Source organism: Meleagris gallopavo, chromosome 3, assembly GCF_000146605.3.
Source record: "Meleagris gallopavo isolate NT-WF06-2002-E0010 breed Aviagen turkey brand Nicholas breeding stock chromosome 3, Turkey_5.1, whole genome shotgun sequence".
Lineage (NCBI taxonomy): Eukaryota > Metazoa > Chordata > Aves > Galliformes > Phasianidae > Meleagris > Meleagris gallopavo.
Genome location: NC_015013.2, coordinates 18,879,394 through 18,898,099, shown reverse-complemented (window position 1 = coordinate 18,898,099; position 18,706 = coordinate 18,879,394). Strand labels below are relative to the sequence as shown.

Genomic DNA, 18,706 nt, shown 5'->3' with positions numbered 1-18,706 from the left:
CCAAAAATCAGTTTTGGTTATAGCCAGTCTGACTTGCGGAGCTGGAGTGGGAAAGCCAATGCTGACCATAAATGCTGCTTATCAATTTAGCTTTTAATATGTTCGCAGGATGTGCTTCACAAAACTTTCCCTCAGACTTATGTAGTCAGGCAATTTAAACTCAGTTAAGTTGGTTCTCTACATAAGAAGCTTTAAAGATGTTTAGGAGTAGTTTATTACCTACTAATTTCAGCTTGCATAAAGCTTGGGAAAAAAATATTTTAATTCTGCTATACTAGTCATATAAATATCACTATATTTGATAGTATGTTGATATTTGCTTGAGAATCTGAAAATTAAACTGCTTAGATCATTTTAATTGAATGAAACAGAAATTCAGGTATGAAATGATAATTGGATGAAATAATTTGTTCTATTTTAACATGATTTATTTTACCTGTCAGTATTTCTTTTTAAATTTTCCAGCTGATGGAAATAAATTGTTACATCTCATTCTTATTTTCAGTCTTTGAAGTATAAACACTCCTTGTGATGAAGAGCAAATCAAAACAAATATGTGCTTTGTACTGACTGCATCTTTATGCTTCATTTGAAGGTCATTCTGTGAGACTGCTTGGTCAGAAAAAGGATAATGGAAAACGTTTGGGGGGAGCACGACTGGATTTGCCAAAGATCAGGAAGAATCCACTTATAGAAATCATTTCCATCAATACAGGGTAAGAATCTTCCAAACATAAAGTATTTAGTTCTTCTGAGGGGTTGCCTAGTGTGTAACTTCTGAGTTAAAAAGGAAAGGAAGAATGATCACTTCTAAAATGTAAATGATTTAAAATGTCTTTCTTTCTGGAAAATAACCTCCCTACTTAATTAGGTGCAAGTCTTCTGCTGTTCCAGGACTGCAAACAATCGTTTAGTCCTCTATCTTCATCTAAGCATTTCTCAGAAGTAAAATTCCAAAGAAAACTGGAGAAGAAAAAATACTATGAGGTTTTCTCCTCAGCTCTTTTGGCTTGGGAGACAGTTCTGGAATATCATTTGTAATTGATTAAGCTCTGTAAACACCTGATTGTCAGCTCAGCTGTATAAATGGCTAAATTAGACATATTTATTTGTTTCTAGCCTCTCTGATACATTTCTTAGAGTTTTCGTGCTTGTATTTCAACCTTAAAAAAAAAAGCTAGTCTCTGCCCATCAAGCAACTCTAGATATCTATTTTTCTATACGTTTATGAGTGTTTTTCTGCTTTGAGGAATTCCACCTGCAATCTCTCTTCCCTTGATGTTTTTCTGTTCTCCACTCAATTATCTACCATTTGGTCAGTTTCCTAAAAACACAAAGAAAAGTCCTCCATACAAGTCTCCTCTGATTTTTCCCATCTTCTTTAACTTACATAGTAATTTCCCAGGTGATGAATATAAAATGTGTTATTCTAGGCATCCTAGGTCAGTGAGAGCTTATAGCCTAGAGGAAGAAAAGCATGAAATATATAAGAACTGTTTTCACTTTAGTCTAGCACTTTCATAAACATTTCATGAATCTGTTAAGCTACTATCCTTTTTCTCTTGCTTTCTTTTCTTTAAACAATCTTTCCTTCACAATTTGATGTAAAATGTAGTGTTCTATTTAGAGCAGAATATCAGTTCAAGACTGAAGTGTGGTTATTTTTTCTTCCTCTGACCATAACTATAGAGATGACTTTTTTTTTTTACGTTGAATTGTGATACTTTTAAACTGCAGGCTCATGCATGGATCATTTTTGATGTCTGTATATAAGACTATCTGCTACAGTTATTTTAAGTGTTCAGAATTTTTCTTTCTGTATCGTCTTTCCTGTAGATGACTTCTCTTTTCACGATTAAAAACAAAATATTTGTTTATATTTGATTATGCCTATGTTTCAGGTGTTACAATTTTTATTTTCCATTGATATTCATAACTAATGTAATAAAACATTTCTAATTGTAAACGTTGCCAAGAATGCAAACTGGTTTATGTGTGGTCTTGTTTACATGTCATTTCATGTCTAATAGCACATTGAAATGGTACTGGCAGTGATAATTTTATCAGGTTATGGCTTAGCCTAATTGTGGAAATGAAACAGACTATTTTATTTTAATTATTTTCCTTTTTTTATCTTTCTTTGTATGGTTTTAAAACAAGACTGTTTCCAAACTGATCAAGCTGAAGACAAGAAACACCTCCCTAAGATATTACCTTGGGCAAACTTTTTCTTTAGTACATGAGAGTTTACAAACCCTTATTACTTTCACTAGTGATTAGTGCTATTCTTATGCCAATACTATATCGCAGAGTAGCCTAAATAATAGTAGAAGTCACAAGGGTACATTTATTTAATGAAGAATTAGGTCCAGTACAGACAAGAGTATTCTCAAAACCTCAAACTTGAAAGTCAGTTCTACGAGGCGTCTGAATTAACTAATGTCCCATTCAGTATTATATGCTCAGGGAATCTTGTCACCTGTGAAATATAGGTTATTGCTTTCTTTCCCATTCTCCCCCTTCCCAGTCTCTCCACCTGTGTACTGCAAGTGACTTTTTAGTTAGTACTGGGATTTTGAAAATTAAACTGTAGCTTTTTGAAGACAACAACAGCATTCAATTTTCTCAAAATGTAAAAAAAAAAAAAAATAACCAGTAAGGAACAAGACAGAGTTTGTATTACTGATTGTGATTTGACTGTGCTTGTTTTATCTGCTTTGTGTTTGTAATTGCCTGTGGCAATTTTTAGTGTTGATACCACATCGGATCTGTGCTGTTTTCTGTGTGTGGATCTGCAGGAATCTTTAAAGATTAGTTTTGGTACAGTGTTCTTTATTGAGAGATTAATTATGTCAGACAGGGCTGTCTCAAAATAGTAAGAAATACCAAGTTAAAAATAGTGGTTTCCTTCTTGGAGATACATGTGTGTGGTGCTGCTGACTGATAGCATCCAGGATCAGGGTGAATAGAGCTGCTCAGTGAGGGAGCATAGAAGGAATCAGGGGGTGCCAGTAGCTCAGGCAGTCCCTTCATCACTGGGACCCGTACTGGTGGCCTTGGCACTGCACACAGAGATTGGATGGGGGCAGGAGCCATCAACAGGCAGTAAACCAGGGTGGGGACTGTACACAGGCATGCTGTAGGCCCAGGGCAGGCCTGGGAACGCAGGCCTGAGTGTATCGGGATGGCCAGGGTGGGTGAGGCCTGCTCGTGCCCTCAGAGCTGTGACAAGTGGTGTTTTACCATATTGAAGCAGGGCTTAACAAACTCTTGGCCTCTTCGATGGGGCTTGGAACACATGTATACCTCAACCCCAAAAGGCTGGGATCTGTGATGGCTTCTGCTAGCCCCTTTCCCTCTCCATTAATACAAGTACCATTATGGATGTGGACACCTGGAGCTGTTCTGGGAGTTCAGGAGGGGCAAGATTGCTTTGGAGTGTCTTCAAAAGTGCTGATTATTAAACTATCTCTAATTATTGTGAAGCTGTGTCTGAGAACATGGGCGCAATTGAACAGCAGTAGGATAAGAATTGATTTTTAACTCAAGTTTGTATTGTTTTCTCCCTCAAACATGGAGGATAAAAATTTCCCTGTCCTGTAAGATTCAGTCTAGGTACAATCATGAACATCTTTTCCATACTTGCCCATATACTGATACATGCACAAATATGAATTTATCCCTTTCAGTGCTTTTTTTTCCTAGACTGCTGCTATACATGAGTCTGTCCTGTTGAATGAATTATGTCTGTTCTGCCAATGGACAAATATATTGTCTCAACTACAGTATGTAAATAACAATCATTTAAAAAAAGGAAATACCTGTGCAGATAATTACTGCTGCATCCAAGAGCCAGCTTGAGGTTCTCACACAGCACATTTACTCTTTGAAAGGTGATGCTGTGTCCTTAAAGGGAAGTGGATCTTGTTCAGTGTTTGCCTTCGTCTAATTTTTTCTATTGTTAGATTAGATTGCTCTCAGGTTTTCTGTCTTCTCATTTAGAAATCCAAGCTGTCTTTGTCCTTTCAATTTACCATGACAGTTTGTGATTCTGTCTAGAAACTGTGACTCTAGGGAAAACTTTCCAAACCAGGAGCAACATTTCAGCATGTTTGAGTATGTTCATAAAAAATTCTTTGGTGAATGCCACAACAGGGACACAAGAGACTTATCAGACTGCTCTGATGCACTAATAAACATAAGTGGATCTTTACTTTTTCATGTATCAGATACATAAGGAGGCTTCACCATGCCAGTATATTATATGTACTTTGACTCCCATAGCATTCCCCTTATGCATAATTCCCCTTTGTATGTGGTTTGATGTTACTGTTTTAAAAAGCAATTCAGTACTTTTCAATCAACCATTAATTTCTTTTTCTATATAATATGCAGTTAATAAAAGTCCATGATTCTAGCAGAGAGTGGATAGTTATATTAACATCTGGCAAGTTCTGCAGTAATAGGTATGAATTACTATCGTAATAGGTATGAATCTAGAATGTTTGTTCCTGTCTCCTCAAATCTGCTTTGAATCGATGACATTTGGTTCCATCTCTTTCACTGTTGTTCATGGCATAAACATGTATTTTGCAGATCATTTGCAGTTAGTAGTAATAGGATGCCGTGTTAAATGCTGTATGGAGAGGAGGGATGAAGTTGTTCAGTCACCCTAATGTGATTTTTCCGTCTACCAGATTGAAGTAAGAAAGCAGCGTATTCTGGAATCAGTTTTGCATTACAGTTTCATTTCGGTCTAGGGAAAAAATCTTAGTTCCTCCTTTTAATCTAATCTTCATTAGTGCCAGTCTCATAATCTATCTAGCTACTCAGAGAACTCTCTTGGGATGCAAACTAAGTCTTCCACCTTTTCATTATGTAGTTCTCTATCCTGAATTCTCTACTCTGCAGCTTTAACTATTACTTACTGATATAACTTGTTGCTGCTGTGACCCTAGCTCCCTTCTACCCAAGCTGCTACAACTCGCATACTCTCCAAATATAATTCCATTTGTGCTTATTGCATGCTTTGGGAAGCGTGGAGGGAGTGCAGTGTGAGTTGTATGAGCTGAATGTGAGCTTAGACTAGAAGATACTGTTGGGTGGTTTGCACATGCATTTGCTGAAGTGCCTTCTGTGCCCTGTAGTGGTCATTCAGAACATTTCTAAGCTGATGTTGAATCCAAATTTAATCCAAATTTAGCAAAAAGAATTTAAAAAATAAAAAAAAAAAAAGGTAGTTCTACTTAAAGTACTTGGTTTGTTTTATAAATCAAGTGATCAAAAATTAATCCTGACATTCTGAGGCAAAAATACCTCACCGTTTATGAATTATGAAAGGTTAAATTCTACTCCTTCATCATTTTCTGTCATAAGCAGTTTTTCAGTTTTATGATGAGTTGGAGAATACGAGGATTGAATTTTCTCCAAGAGTTGCTTTTTAATTTTATATGAAGTCACATAATATTCTGTCTAAATATTGCATTTCAGCATTTGCTTAGCATCGAGTCATAAAATATAGCAGAACTACATAGACATGAAAGTGCAGGTAATCCTGTTGGGGATTTTTGTTTTTGTTTTTGATTCTGCAAAAACTTTTCTTATGTTATAAAAGTTTGTGATGCTGGATATCTTTCTCCTTACTTTTGGTGGTTAATATCTTGGTATCTGTGAGGTGTTAAGTGCCAGTTAAGTGACAGTTGTAAAATAATGCTGATAAGAGATCTGATATGTATAGATTCATTTTACTTTGAGTCATCTTTGTGTCAGCACGTTTCAGGCTGTTTTCAGTATTATAAGCATTTCCTATTCTTTCTCTTCAATTACTGCTACTAGTTGAGAACTACTGGACAAGAAATATCAGTGGCTTTCCTCATAAAGCAATACATAAGGAGGCAGTGACATCAGCCAGATATGTAAGAGGACTACAAACAAAAAGATCAGGAAGTGAAGCGTGTGTCTTTTTTTGCCTCCTCCAATGAAGGAGTAATTATTGCTTTGTAGTCATTTGATACGTGTACACTAGCAGGTGTGCAGATCCCAGTTAGAACAGTATTTATTCCTTTGCCAGCATAAGATTGCCTGGTGAGAGAAATTGAGGTTCTTGGGATCTCTTAGAAGCATCTAATTATTTATCTTAGCGTTAGGTGCTTATCATGCTCAGATGCAGAATCAGATCCCCAGGGACATAGAGCACAGAATCAGTCTCTGTTCCAGCAAAGAGCTGGGAGACTGCTCTATTGAATCTAACTTTCTCCAAAGTTTAGACTTCTTTTTTTCCTTTTTCTTTTTTTTTGATAGCCTGTAGTAAGTGGCACTGCTGAGGATTATTATTCTTCGTGTTGGTTCCTTAAGGGTTATTGTTGGCCGATGGTATCACTGGGATGATGAGCAGCTGCCCCACAGTGGCTTGGAGCACTGATCCCACAGTATTCTACTGCAGCAGTGCCAGGTGTCTCTTTTCCAGAAATCACGTGTTCTCCTCTCCAGTTAATGCTCCTTTTGTATGAGAGTAGTATACCATCAAGTAACTGCAGATACTCACCAGTATCTGGCACTGTGCAGCCCCCCTGTCAGACAGAGTGCATGGCTGTCAGTCAGATCCACATGGATTATAAAAGAGCTGGTCACTCTGCAGAGTGACTAAATATTTGCCATAGTCCAGCTTGGCTTGAAGGGTAGTCATCTCTTAATTAAAACGGGATTTTGACCAAATGGTTTACAGATCAACTCGTATGCACAAGATTTTTTTCTAATTAGGGTAACAAATTACTATTTGGTAAAGGCCTTAAAAAGAATCCCTAGCTATGACTGTTGGATTCTTGATTTCTTGCAGTGGCCTATGTTGCCCTTTCAGATTTTTGGCTAACTGAACTGAGCCAGATTTGTGGCATTCAGCAAACACTATCTATGCTGGTGTGTCCACTATTAGACAATGTGAATTCACTACATAGTTTGACCCCATTATAGATGAGTTTTCTGCAGATCCTATCTTGAAACCAGAATACCTGTTTCCTGAGCAAAATATCTGCTCAAAAATGCATGTGCTGTGGATCAATCTGTTATACTCTGGAACAGTTCAGAGAATAATCTTTGTGATGGAGAAGATACACACAATTGTGCCATCTGTCAGTATGGGAGGGAATTTTAATTTTAGTTATAACATCTGAAATCAAGTATTCCAATCCTTGCAGAAACCACACTGCTGCAACAGAAGGAAAGGGAAAGAGTTGTTTACAACAGAAAATTTTAACAGTTTAATTTTTTTGCCTAAGGTCTCTTTCCACTGCAACTTACTGTAACTGGCATCAGTTCTCATTATTTCCTAATGAGGTACTTAAATAGAGTATTGATTACAGTCTCTGAAAGATTTTTCTTTTTCACTTATTATCCATATCGTACAATTATAATGTTTCACATTGAAGGGATGGGATATAAAATGCAAACATGCTACAACATCTGTAGATGCTGCCTGGTATCAATTTCACTGAGAACACTAAAAAAATGTTTTGTCTATCAGAAAAAGATGATATATCAGTGTGGATTACATTCTCAACTTTCCAACTGTCATGCTTGTATCATTTCAGCATCTCAAAGTGAGTCAATTTCTGCTCTTTGTGCATCTATTTTGGTCTGTGTCTCCATTGCTGAGGACGTGCCTCCTCATCTGTGCTTTCTAATTGAGAGTAAATGAAAAATAGCTTTTTTCTTGTTAGTTTGCTTGAGCTGATAATGTAAAAGAGTAATTTAAGAAAATAGAAAAGAAATTAGTTGGATTAGGGCCAGGAAATAATTGTTTCCTCCCTCCTGGTTTTTAGCTTGATTTCTGTCTTCTCCCAGACATCAAAGGTAGTCACAGCTGGTTGCGTAGGGTAGGCTTGGGTATTTCCTTCAGAATGGAAAAAAAACAACTTCCAATGTCTATTAATGGACATTTTTCATATGTTCAAATGAATGACTGAGGAGCTACTCCTTTGGTTGTATAGGTGATATTAAGTACTGCTTGAATTCATCTAGGACAAGCCTTTTTTTCTTTTTTTTTTTCTTTCTTTTAATGAATAATGGCTCTTATTCCAAGGAATGTTCAGCCAATCCTTCACTAAGTCTATCAACATATGACATGTAAGAATTATTCCAGTAAATTGTTGTTTCTTTGGCATAACACTACTAAGGATTCTTATGCAGTGAAGTAGTAAGGTGCATGTTGGTAAAGTGAAGTTCTTTGTCATTGGCAGAAAACAACACATTTTTTATATGCGCACAGATTTCTAACCTTAAATTCTTGCTGTGCATTGTTTTGTGCTCATGCCATTCCTTGAGCCTTCAGTTCTTGAGAAATGAGAAATCTTGTTTTCCAACACACAAATTCTAGAACTCGTTTTTCTGCTTCATGAAAACTTCTGAATTGATTTATAAGAAAACAATTTTAATTGTTTCTGTTTTTGAAAATCCATCTCTTTTATGTTATCTCCTCCCAGCCCCAGAAATCTGAATTTTTGCTGGATACAGTACCTTTATGAGCTTAAAATGGGCACCAAACTTCTTCCTTCCACATTTTGCTAGAATTTGTTTTGCTCTTGTACATCTCATCTTCACTATATCTGCTATTTCACAGCACACTAGAAAATTCAGGAAGACTCGTAAATTTGCCCAAAATAACTCAGGAATTTTCAAAACTACAGCGCTCCACACATGTTGCAAGTCGCTGAGAAAAACAGCAGTAATCACATGCTCTGACTGCATCATCGTCCTGAGACTTTGGGCAGCTTCAGGCATATTTGTGCTCCTTTGTCACTAGGTGGCTTCCCACACTGCACAGTCGTGTTTCTTCTTAACCCAGAGGGAAGATCACCAGAAATTAATTCAATCTCCAATTCTTAAGTTGAACTATGAGGGGAAAGGATGTGTGCAGGGAAATAAGCTTGATCTCCTTTTGTGTAGATGTGATGTATAGTTTCCTGCTGTTTCAGATGATTCTTTTCGATACTGCATTCCTGATTATCTTGAACAATGATCTAGAAAGTGAGCCAGCTTTAGCATAAAGGAATCTGATTCCAGGTTAGCACAGATTATTGTATAGGGACTTCCTGCCTGTCTTTTGGCGGGTGCTTACAAACAGAAGTATTTTTGGATCACACAATGAGCCTGGGGTCTGCTTGAATGAGAAAAGATGGTTTTGAAGTTATTTGCAGTTTCATATAGCCTTAGTTCTGACACGGGTATTCTTTCTGAGGTTGGAAATGAATTCCTCCTTGTTGAGAAAAGAGTCCATTTGTGTCCTTTCTCTCAGTGCCCACGTACATATTTCCTAAGAGAAATTTGACTAGAATCCTGAGAAACATTTTATTCTTTTCTCAGATTACTGTAAATATTGAAAAATAGCCCCATATTATCATAATTAACATTGTGCTATCGTTAGTCTTAGCTTTTCACATAGGAAAATCAAAACTAAGAAAACAAAGCAAACACTCAAGAAGAAATTATTTAGAAAAAATACTGTGCTTTTGAATGCTAGTTTAAGAAATGCCTATTCTGTATTTTTGTAGCCTATAGCCTATTTTAAAGCATTGTGCAACAAAGAGTTTAAATTTCAGTGCCTACATCTTTAATGCTCATCATCAGCATCTGATGACTTTGAGTTGCTGAATACTAATGATCTCTTTTGCTAGTATTATTATGACTGTTAAATGTGAGCAAAAAAATGAACATGTGTCAAAGGGTCTGACTGAAGTATTTTCTGTACCCTCATAAGTCAAGGTGGAATTTTTGGAGAACTGATAGGGAAATGCCCTAAGAGATGTGTGGAAAGAGGAAGCAGAACTTGGGTGATTTGGTACTGGAAATATCTCGTGCTTTGGTTAGATCTTAAGCTGAATTTAGAGATAGTTTTAATTGGAAAGGTTTTCCCTGAAAAAAATGGGTAGGCAGGCTCCAAAAAGGATTTTGCATTATTTACAAAATGCCAAAGTACATGAAGGCAGTTTCTTGAGGTATCCTCACTGACCTGTGTGAATTCTTAAGAATTTGAAAAGCAGGGAGGATAAAGGCATTTTATCCATGAACATCAATATGTGACGTATTTCCAAAATTACTGAAGCAAATAGACTTTAAAAGGGAAGGTTGATATCTTTCTTGATATTGAAAATCGAAGAAAAAAATAGCTTTATGGCTAAGGTTATTGAGAAGTGTCACCATTTGCATATTTTTATATATTGTTATTCTGAATTATCATTCTTGAAAGACAATACATTTTTAAAAAAATTCAGATGTAAATTTTAATTATAAAAGCAGGTTATAATGAATTTGCATTTCAAATAGTCTAGTAAAGTGAAAAACAGAGCAGATTTCTGGGTTCTTTCTTCTTTTGCTTTTACTCCAAGATACATTTGAGAAGAGATAATAAATCAAGAACAGATACATTTAAAAGAGGCACTCCAAGGGCTCCCTGCCCCTCAAATGTGGGGATGTGGAATTTAGGCAATAAAACTGTAATTTTTTTTTTTTTTTTATTTTTTTATTTTGACTAGTTACTTTAACCTCTCTCTTAGACTACATCTGTTTTATTAAATATCTGCCTGCACAAATAACATTCAACTTCCCAGTTTCTGGTCCCTTTAAACTTAACATGTTACTCTGCAAGTTGATGCTTTAGGATTGAGAATGCTCAAAATAGCCACTGATGAGTTGAATCTGCTTTCTTATACTGAGCACCATGCAGTAGTTCTTTGCCACACGAGTAAAGAAATACTGGTCAGACTGAAACAAAATGTCATTGCTTTCTTCAACAGTTATATGCCAATTGTCAGATATCGTGGAGAGCCATGTCTGTTTCTCAGTTTTTATCTAGGTGCATGAGTGTCCAACCTGTGAATTTTATGTTGTTGTTGCTCTTTTTTATGTTCTAATAATAGATGTGTGTATATATAAGATATTCAGGCATTAACTTTATATTATAAAATATATAACTGTATTATATATTCTATACGAGATCCAAGACAATTCCTCTTCACTTAGGGCAAGCCAGAACGTTGGACACCCATTTTAGGGAATGGTTTCTTTTCAAGGAAGTGAAGGTCTGAGAGATGTTTGAGACAGTTTACCTCTGACAGACTGACAGTCATATTTAGAATTCCCAAGCGAACTGGATGAAGTCAATGCACTTGTGAAAATCTTTAATGTATTCTTAACTCTTTTTGTGGGGACTGCTCATTAGAGTTGTTATTGACGTTGTCATAATCCTTGATTTTCTTTAGTTTAGGAACCATGTCTAGGAAATTAGGTATTTCCCAGTGTGCCTGTGTAGCTTGACAACAGTCTATAAACAAGCATGAAAATAAAAGTTACTTGTATCAGTATCACAAGTATAGCCGCTGAAATTTTTTCTAAGTCTGATAAAGAACTCCTACCTTCTCATTACACAAAACATCTTTGCAAACATGAGAGGTGTATATGAATTGGGCCTAAAGATGCCAGTTCCCACAGAGCGCTGTGCCAAGGAGGTGGGGCCTTAGGCCTCTCTTCAGTCTGTTTCCTTCTTCAGGTATCATACTGTCCTCCTGGACTGCATCAGGCTGAGCGCCTCCAGCAGGTTGAGGGAGGTAACCCTTGCCATCTGAACACCGGGCAGCATTTCTGTATTCTGTGGATGCCAGAGCACTGGTGCAGGTTATCCAGACATGCTGCGGAGTCTCCTCCTTGGAGGTCTTCACAAGCCGCCTGCATGCAGCCCTGAGCAACCTGCTTGGGTTGTCCCTGCTCTGAGCGGGGGGCTGGACCAGATGGGCTCCAGAGGTCCCTTTCAATTCCAGCCATTCTGTGGATCTGGGATATTTAAATAGAAGCACATAGTAATGGAAAAGCCCAGTTGCTTAATAGTGGTAGAGACCTCCACTCAGAGGCAGTTGTTGTGGTTTGACACTTCAAAAAGAAACACCCCAAGCTATGGATTCCCCATTCCATGCAGAATGCCTCCCCATTTCCCGACTTGAAAGCATTTCCTGTGCAATCTTGTATGCCTATTCAGTCTCCGGAAAGAGGAACTCTATTTCCAAATTCCTTGCCTGCTGGGCAGAGCGAATTATTCCCACTGGAAACATCCACCCCAAGCTTCTGTCTCTGTAACTTACCGTGCTGAATTTCATCAGCCTGAATTACAAGAAGAATTTAATGCTTTTTTTTTTTCATTTCTTCTTTCTGAATTCATGCTGCAAAACATATGTTTTCTATCTTTCCTGAAGTAACCCTGCAGAATTTTGTTTTTAGAGTTTATTTTCAAGATGTCAGATATGGAGTGGAGTTTAAGGTTATTATTATTATTTAAAGGAATTTTGTTGATATGTGTGTGGATTTTCTGAAAAAGAGCTTGTTAAGCAAAGGTCATGTACAAAATTGTCACTCGTCACATGCTTATCTAACTTATTTTTAAACTAATACACAAGTGTCTAAGTATCACATGGTCTTGCATTGCAGACTGGTGCCAGCTCTGGTATTTTTTCTGTTTTTAAGAGAGAAATGTCTAGTGCTTTTTGCCCTCAGTGAGTATGCTGTTAGTCATGTATGTCACGTAATCTTGCTTAGCTTCTGAAATACAGTCATTTTTTTTCAGAAGGTCAGTTGTGTCTGTGCAGTTTAAGTTGGTACCGCACTGAACATTGCAGCTGAGGAAATGTTTACTGAAGGATTTGTTTAGTCATCCACAGCACTGTGTTCCAGCAGTTTGTTTTATAACATTTGTTGAAGAGTTTGAGGAAGAAGTCTCTTTTCTGTCGGCATAGAGTTGTTCTGCAGATCAGATTTTTTTGATTGAATCATAGAATGGGTTGTAAAGGACCACAGTGATCATCTGGTTTCAAATCCCCTGCTATGTGCAGGGTCGCCAACCACCAGACCAGGCTGCCCAGAGCCACATCCAGAATGTGCTTTTCCTTTTCAGAGCTATAGACTACACATGCCATTTAAAAAAATAAAATATGTGGTATAATGACTCAACAGAACTGCTGAAAAACATGCTAAAACTTTTTCTTCTAGGAGTAATTCTTTATGAAAACGCACTAACTTTTGTGGTTAGTTTTACTAGTTAAATGAGGAACAGTCTAAAAAAATTATAAGTGATAGAGGGGAAATGTTGTTACAGATCAAAGAAAATTTTTGCATCTTGAGGAAAGTCTAGCTGAATAGTTCAGCACATTGAATAAATTAACTTTCAATTCTGTAATTAAAAAGTAATGCAGTGACACACTGTAAACAATTGAATAACCTTTGAGTTCAGACTAAAAGGTCAGTGTATGTCTCCACTAGGCTTAGCCATTTTGCTTCAATCAAAGGCATAAACTAATCCTACACTTAGTAGTTTGTATCTGCAGTTTGTAGGGATATGCTAAGTTTGCAGGGTAATCTTACTGTTTCTGTAGCTGATCTTCAGATGTGTTTCTTGGACATGTCTAAATCATAATCTAGCAGTTTTGTGGAAACAGGCCGTGTAGTCCAAGCTAGTTAGAAGTATCTGTATGTACAAGTACCAACATTACCCAGCACTTGTTCTGTTTTGTGCGGTGCTGTTTAATTCTCTACTACATAGGTTCCTTTGTCCTGCAGATATTCCCCTCGTGTGCCAGTTACTCATCTCTTTCATTCCCAATGAAAGCCTAACTAGTGCAAATTGCATTTTCCAGATACTTTAAAACCAGCTATTCTTCTGCAGATCAGACAGCTGCAGAATTTATCGGAAGAACTACAGTGGGAATTTTAATCATTAAATTTAAGCTAAGTCCTCCATTTATATTGTCAGTTCATTCTACCTTATGTACTTTACAGCTTTTGTTTCTTTGAGTAGAAATGTAATGAGGAGGTGCAGTTTGTAGACAAATTATGGGAGTGAAGCCATAACATTCAACTGATAACTTAATAAAAGAGTAGAAAGCTTGTGAGAAACTGTAAAATGATATTGAAAAATAGCTAGAGGTGTGAAGTGACGGAACTTGTTGTATGTTTTTTAAGATTCTGTATTTTTTGATGCCAGAAAGAGCTGTTGGAAAGATTGTGCATTATTATGGTTTCCCCATTCTTCTTTCACAGTATTTCCTCTTTGGAATATGACAGCTGGGTGTTAGAGTTCATCTTCTTTTCCCTCATTCTCTAAGTACAGTTAGTTTAAACATGTTTTTTTTATGTGAATTGCATTTAATATCAAAAATACTATCGATTTGAGGGCAGAGGGAAGGGCAGCAGGATGGCTGTGTAAGGAACATGCGAGTATACAATTATTGCAGGTTTAAGTAAGTGTATCTTAACCAGGATTTTTTTAGTTTGTTTGAACTTACATTGTTGAAAAAAAGGGTTCCAAAAATCGTCTGAGGCTGGAAAAATACCCTCAACCTGCCAACTGAATTTCACTTTGTACAGAAATCAGGGTATGCTTGTTGAAAAATAGTGAGTAGGCCACAGCTCTCTGGTAGATTATGTGAAAGCAATACTGAATCTTAATAACCGAAGTAGATCTGCGTATTTGCTCTATTCTTTTATGTGAGGAGAAGTATATCTTCTTGAAAGAATAAGACTTGCTCTGTCTGACAACTATTAAAATAACCATGTAGAGATTTTCACTGTAAATTGGCTTTGTTTCTTTAGCTACACTTCAGACTTCCAAGAGCTCTTTTTAAAGGGAAATTGTGAAGTACCCTGAACAGTCAGTAAACACAGTGGGTTTTTTTGTGTGTGTGTGGTAGTGTATATCAGCTGACGTTCCACAGGGAACAGTTCTCTTCTGAAAAGCAAAGATAGACCTATCTCTACTGAGTCTATTAAAACAAGTCAGAATCTGTAGTCTGTGTAAAGACACAACAAGATGCTCAGCATGCTGCCATGTGCTCTCATTGAGAGGCTTTACTGTTTATACAGTATGTTCAGAGGTTTTTTTCCCCCATCAGTGTTTTTTAGACTTGCGATACAGGTGTGTTTGCAGAACAGAATCTAGGATTCTTAAGTCAATTTGAGTTAAGTGCATTCATAAGTGTAAGTGGGGCCAGATACCACAAAACTGACAGACTTTGCTTTTTTTTGGTAAGGCTTGTTTACAATTTGGTTTCTATAGAACATTTCAGAGGAATATGGAGTAGTACAAATATACTTCCTCGGGGGCACTTAGTTATGGGCTTTGCACAGTTGCTATTTCTGTGACTCTATTAAATTTAGAGGCATTTTGATTAATGTAGCACACAGGTGAATGATGGCATGAAGCAAAACATGATTTATACAACAGTCAGTAGCTGCATGGACTTGTAAGAATGCCTGTGTGCACGCTCCCTCAATACCCACTTTATGGATGCAATGCCCCTTCCTTGTATTCCTTATTCCTGTGGAGGAATACAATGAAAGCTGAAGATTAATTTGTGCAGGACATACACTTCTGTTGTTGCTTCTACATTCAAGGATTTCTCATAGTTTTTTCCTGTGGGACTCTTAGCTGACCACAGCTTCAACAGTGTGCTTGGGAATACTTTGCTCGTGACTGGTGGCTCTCTGCTCCAATAGATATGTCAGATGAGGTCCATACCTGTTTCTCTATTAATGTTAGACCTAGATGTGCCATGGTGTACTTGAAGCACGTGAGTATCTTGTTAGTATCACATTCTAACTGTATGTGATACCAGACAGAACCATAATTATTAACTGTAGGTACTATTCATGGTATCTTTCATTTAATCCTTTTCTCTAGTTTTCCTTGTGCAGGCCAGTCCTTTCTGCATTTGTTTCTCATGTTGTGGCTGTTGTTACCCCTCTAGCTGAAGCATGGCTTCCTGTAGTATCGGAAGCATATTGTGCTCCCCTGTGCATCTCACACACATACACACTCTGTACGCACTTATCCATGTTGATGCAGTGTTGAAGCAGAGCCAGTCTCTGGACATTGGAAGGAGGTAGTGCCAGTGTTGGGATCCAGCCTCTCAGTGATGAGATCAGCAGTAGAGTAGCCTGTCTCAGTACTTTTAAAGTACTTTTCCTTCTGTTTAATTGCAGTTTTCTGTGTATAGCTTAGGCCCATTGCTTCTCAACCTCTGCCCTGAACTCCAAAACCGGCATGGCTTTCTCTTTTTTATACTCTCCCATTAGCTCTTTGTAGACTACAGTCTACCTCATCTTTGTGGTGTTTAATAAACCTGGTTTTCATAGCCTGTCCTCTTGTGTCATGCGTGCAAATCTCCCAGATCATCTTGACTATCCTGTGTGCTTGCTCCCCTCTGTCAGTCTGCCTTGCTCCAGGACACAGCATTACAGCTCACAAGTGCCAAGCAGAGGGCACTAACCACTTCAACCTCTTGATTTAATTCCCATGCGTGTAGTCCAGTCACACAGAGCAATATATATGCCTTTCTTCACTATAAGGGCACATGGCTGTCTCACACTGAGTTGTTGCCCACTTGGACCACAAATTCCTTATTCACACGCCTGTTTCCTAGCAGTCAGCCTGCATTTTTTCGTAGACGTGGGGCTTTTTGTTTGTGATTGTTGAACTTCACAAGGTCCCTGTTAGCCCATTTCTCAGGGTGTTGGACTTTGTACAGCTGACCACAGCCCTTGGAGCCCAGCAGCTTGGCCAATTTTTCCATTCACCTCTTCAGTCTTTAAGAGCTCAATGTGAGACTGGTCAAGACCTGCATGAAATCAGAGTACATGACATCTCCTGCCCTCCCCTTGGCACAGTGGGCCACTTCCTTGTATACGGCTAGGTCACGGTAACCAGTTCTGCCATGCAAGGAGAATGTCATTTTGACCCTCTCTAATAAAGGCAAACAGATGTGACATCATCAGCACCCTTTATTTGTGAGAGCACTGCTGCAGCACTGCAGAGCTCACTGAGCAAAGCAGTAAGGTTTGTTACTAGACTGGCTTTGTTAAACAGCCCATGAACTTCCGTTTCAAAGGCTGTCAGTGCAAAACTCCTGTCATCCTAAAGACCGGGTCTTTTTAAGAGCACTTCTAAGGTGAAAAGTGGTTTCAAGTCAGCTATTGCAAAGATAAAGTTCTTGTAACCAGTTGTTGCTGTGAATATTGGGAAGAATGCTTCCATTTATCTGAGTGTTGTCTGAGGCCTGTAAACAACTGAATTGCTGAGCTAATTTGTATTTTGTCTGTCCACTCCTTTTTTTAGTTAAATCTGCTTTTGATGACTGGAGCTGCTGCTTGTGTATTTTGCAGCCTGTAATATCTTGAAGGCTGTTTAGATCCTGGCTCCACAAGGGGCTCTGTGGCCAGTTTGAATGCTCTGATTTGGGCACCGATGGCTTTGTTTATGATATTTCAGATTTGCTTTCAAATGACTGACCATTGCTATCTGAGTTGCAATGCAGGTTACAAAAAGAAGAGGAATCAAGAGATTTCTCTTCAGTGTAAGCCTAAAGAGATAAAAATTAGATATCTTTGTGCTCTTAAACAATAAAATGAAATTAGGCTCGCAAGTTAAGGTTTCTGTCAGAGCTGGCAGCAGTTGTACTGGAAATGTTTCAGTCTCACCACAGGCTTGTGTGGTTAAAGAGGAAATCAAAGCAGACAAACACAAGCAAAGTAGCTTGGAAGAAAGTCAGACTGTTCCAGTCACTGGGACATGAGAATGGCACAGGAGAGTTGCAGGCATCGTGATCGCTGAATGCTAGACAACAGGAGAAAGTTAGGAAGAAAATAGAAGGAGAAAAGGGTGGTAGGTTGTTTGCTTTTTAAATTAACAGGCTGAGGAGTCCTTGGAAAGGGAGAATTTTAGAGAAGCAAAGCAGATGGAGAAGTTGAGGATGAGTTTAGTAAATGAAGGCTACTGTTTCCTGTTTTTCTGCTCTGTCCTTATGCTTTTGCTGGTACTTTCACAGTAAAATGCTTTTTAATGTATTTCAAACATTAAGTCTATAAAATGGTGAAAAGAAAATCATTTATAAGTATTAGGTTCATAAAATCACAAAATAGTAGGGGTTGGAAGGAACTTCTGGAGGTCATCTAGTCCAACCCCACTGCTAAAGCAGGTTCTCTGGTCATTCAAATTAGCCTGGCTAATTATTCAACAGTCAGTACCTTAACTACTGTTTTCTTTGAGATATCCTTAAAAGGTTCTGGGGCTGTAAGGAAGATAAGTCCGTGAAGATAGTCAGTCAGACTGACTCAGCTATATAACTGTCACAGGGATTCACTTGTTTCTGACAATCTCCTTGGAGTCTCTTAAATGCAGACATAAGATCCTTGGTTTAAACTTCTGTTTTTACAATAAATCAGTCATTGGATTCTTATAATTGTGGAAATCAATCCATTAAACTGCTTAGAAAATCTCAGACAGGTTTCAGACAGGGCAATTATGTTGATATGTGTTGTCTTTTTTCACTTTGTCAGTGAAGCATACTGAAGAGTATGTACTTGAGGCGTGTATCCCTTTTTGCTGATTCACATACCTTTCCCCCCCCCCCCCACCAAAACTGACCTGTTTATCACAAGGCACAGAGATGGCATTTAGGAGCAGCAGCATGGTACTAATTGTGGATAATGCTTAGATCCTTGTCCACAGGACAATGGATCCATGACATGCCATTGTCAGCCACAGAGTTAGATTTGCACTGTCTGTCCTCCAGGGATGCCCCCACTTAAACGTTCCTGTGTCGCTACTGCAGGAGAGGCTGGCAGAAATATTTACAGCAGAGCTTTTAGAATTTCTGCTGCTGCCACAGCTTTGTAG

General features: G+C 37.9%; 1 protein-coding gene across 1 annotated transcript in view; it reads left to right on the top strand.

Moving 5' to 3' along the window:
* Positions 1 to 18,706, top strand: part of LOC100548692 (threonylcarbamoyladenosine tRNA methylthiotransferase) — a 279,899-nt gene that overhangs the window by 134,285 nt on the left and 126,908 nt on the right. The window contains exon 8 of the mRNA XM_010708474.3: positions 596 to 716. Within this exon, the coding sequence (XP_010706776.2) occupies positions 596 to 716 (121 nt within the window). The remainder of the gene's footprint in view (positions 1 to 595; positions 717 to 18,706) is intronic.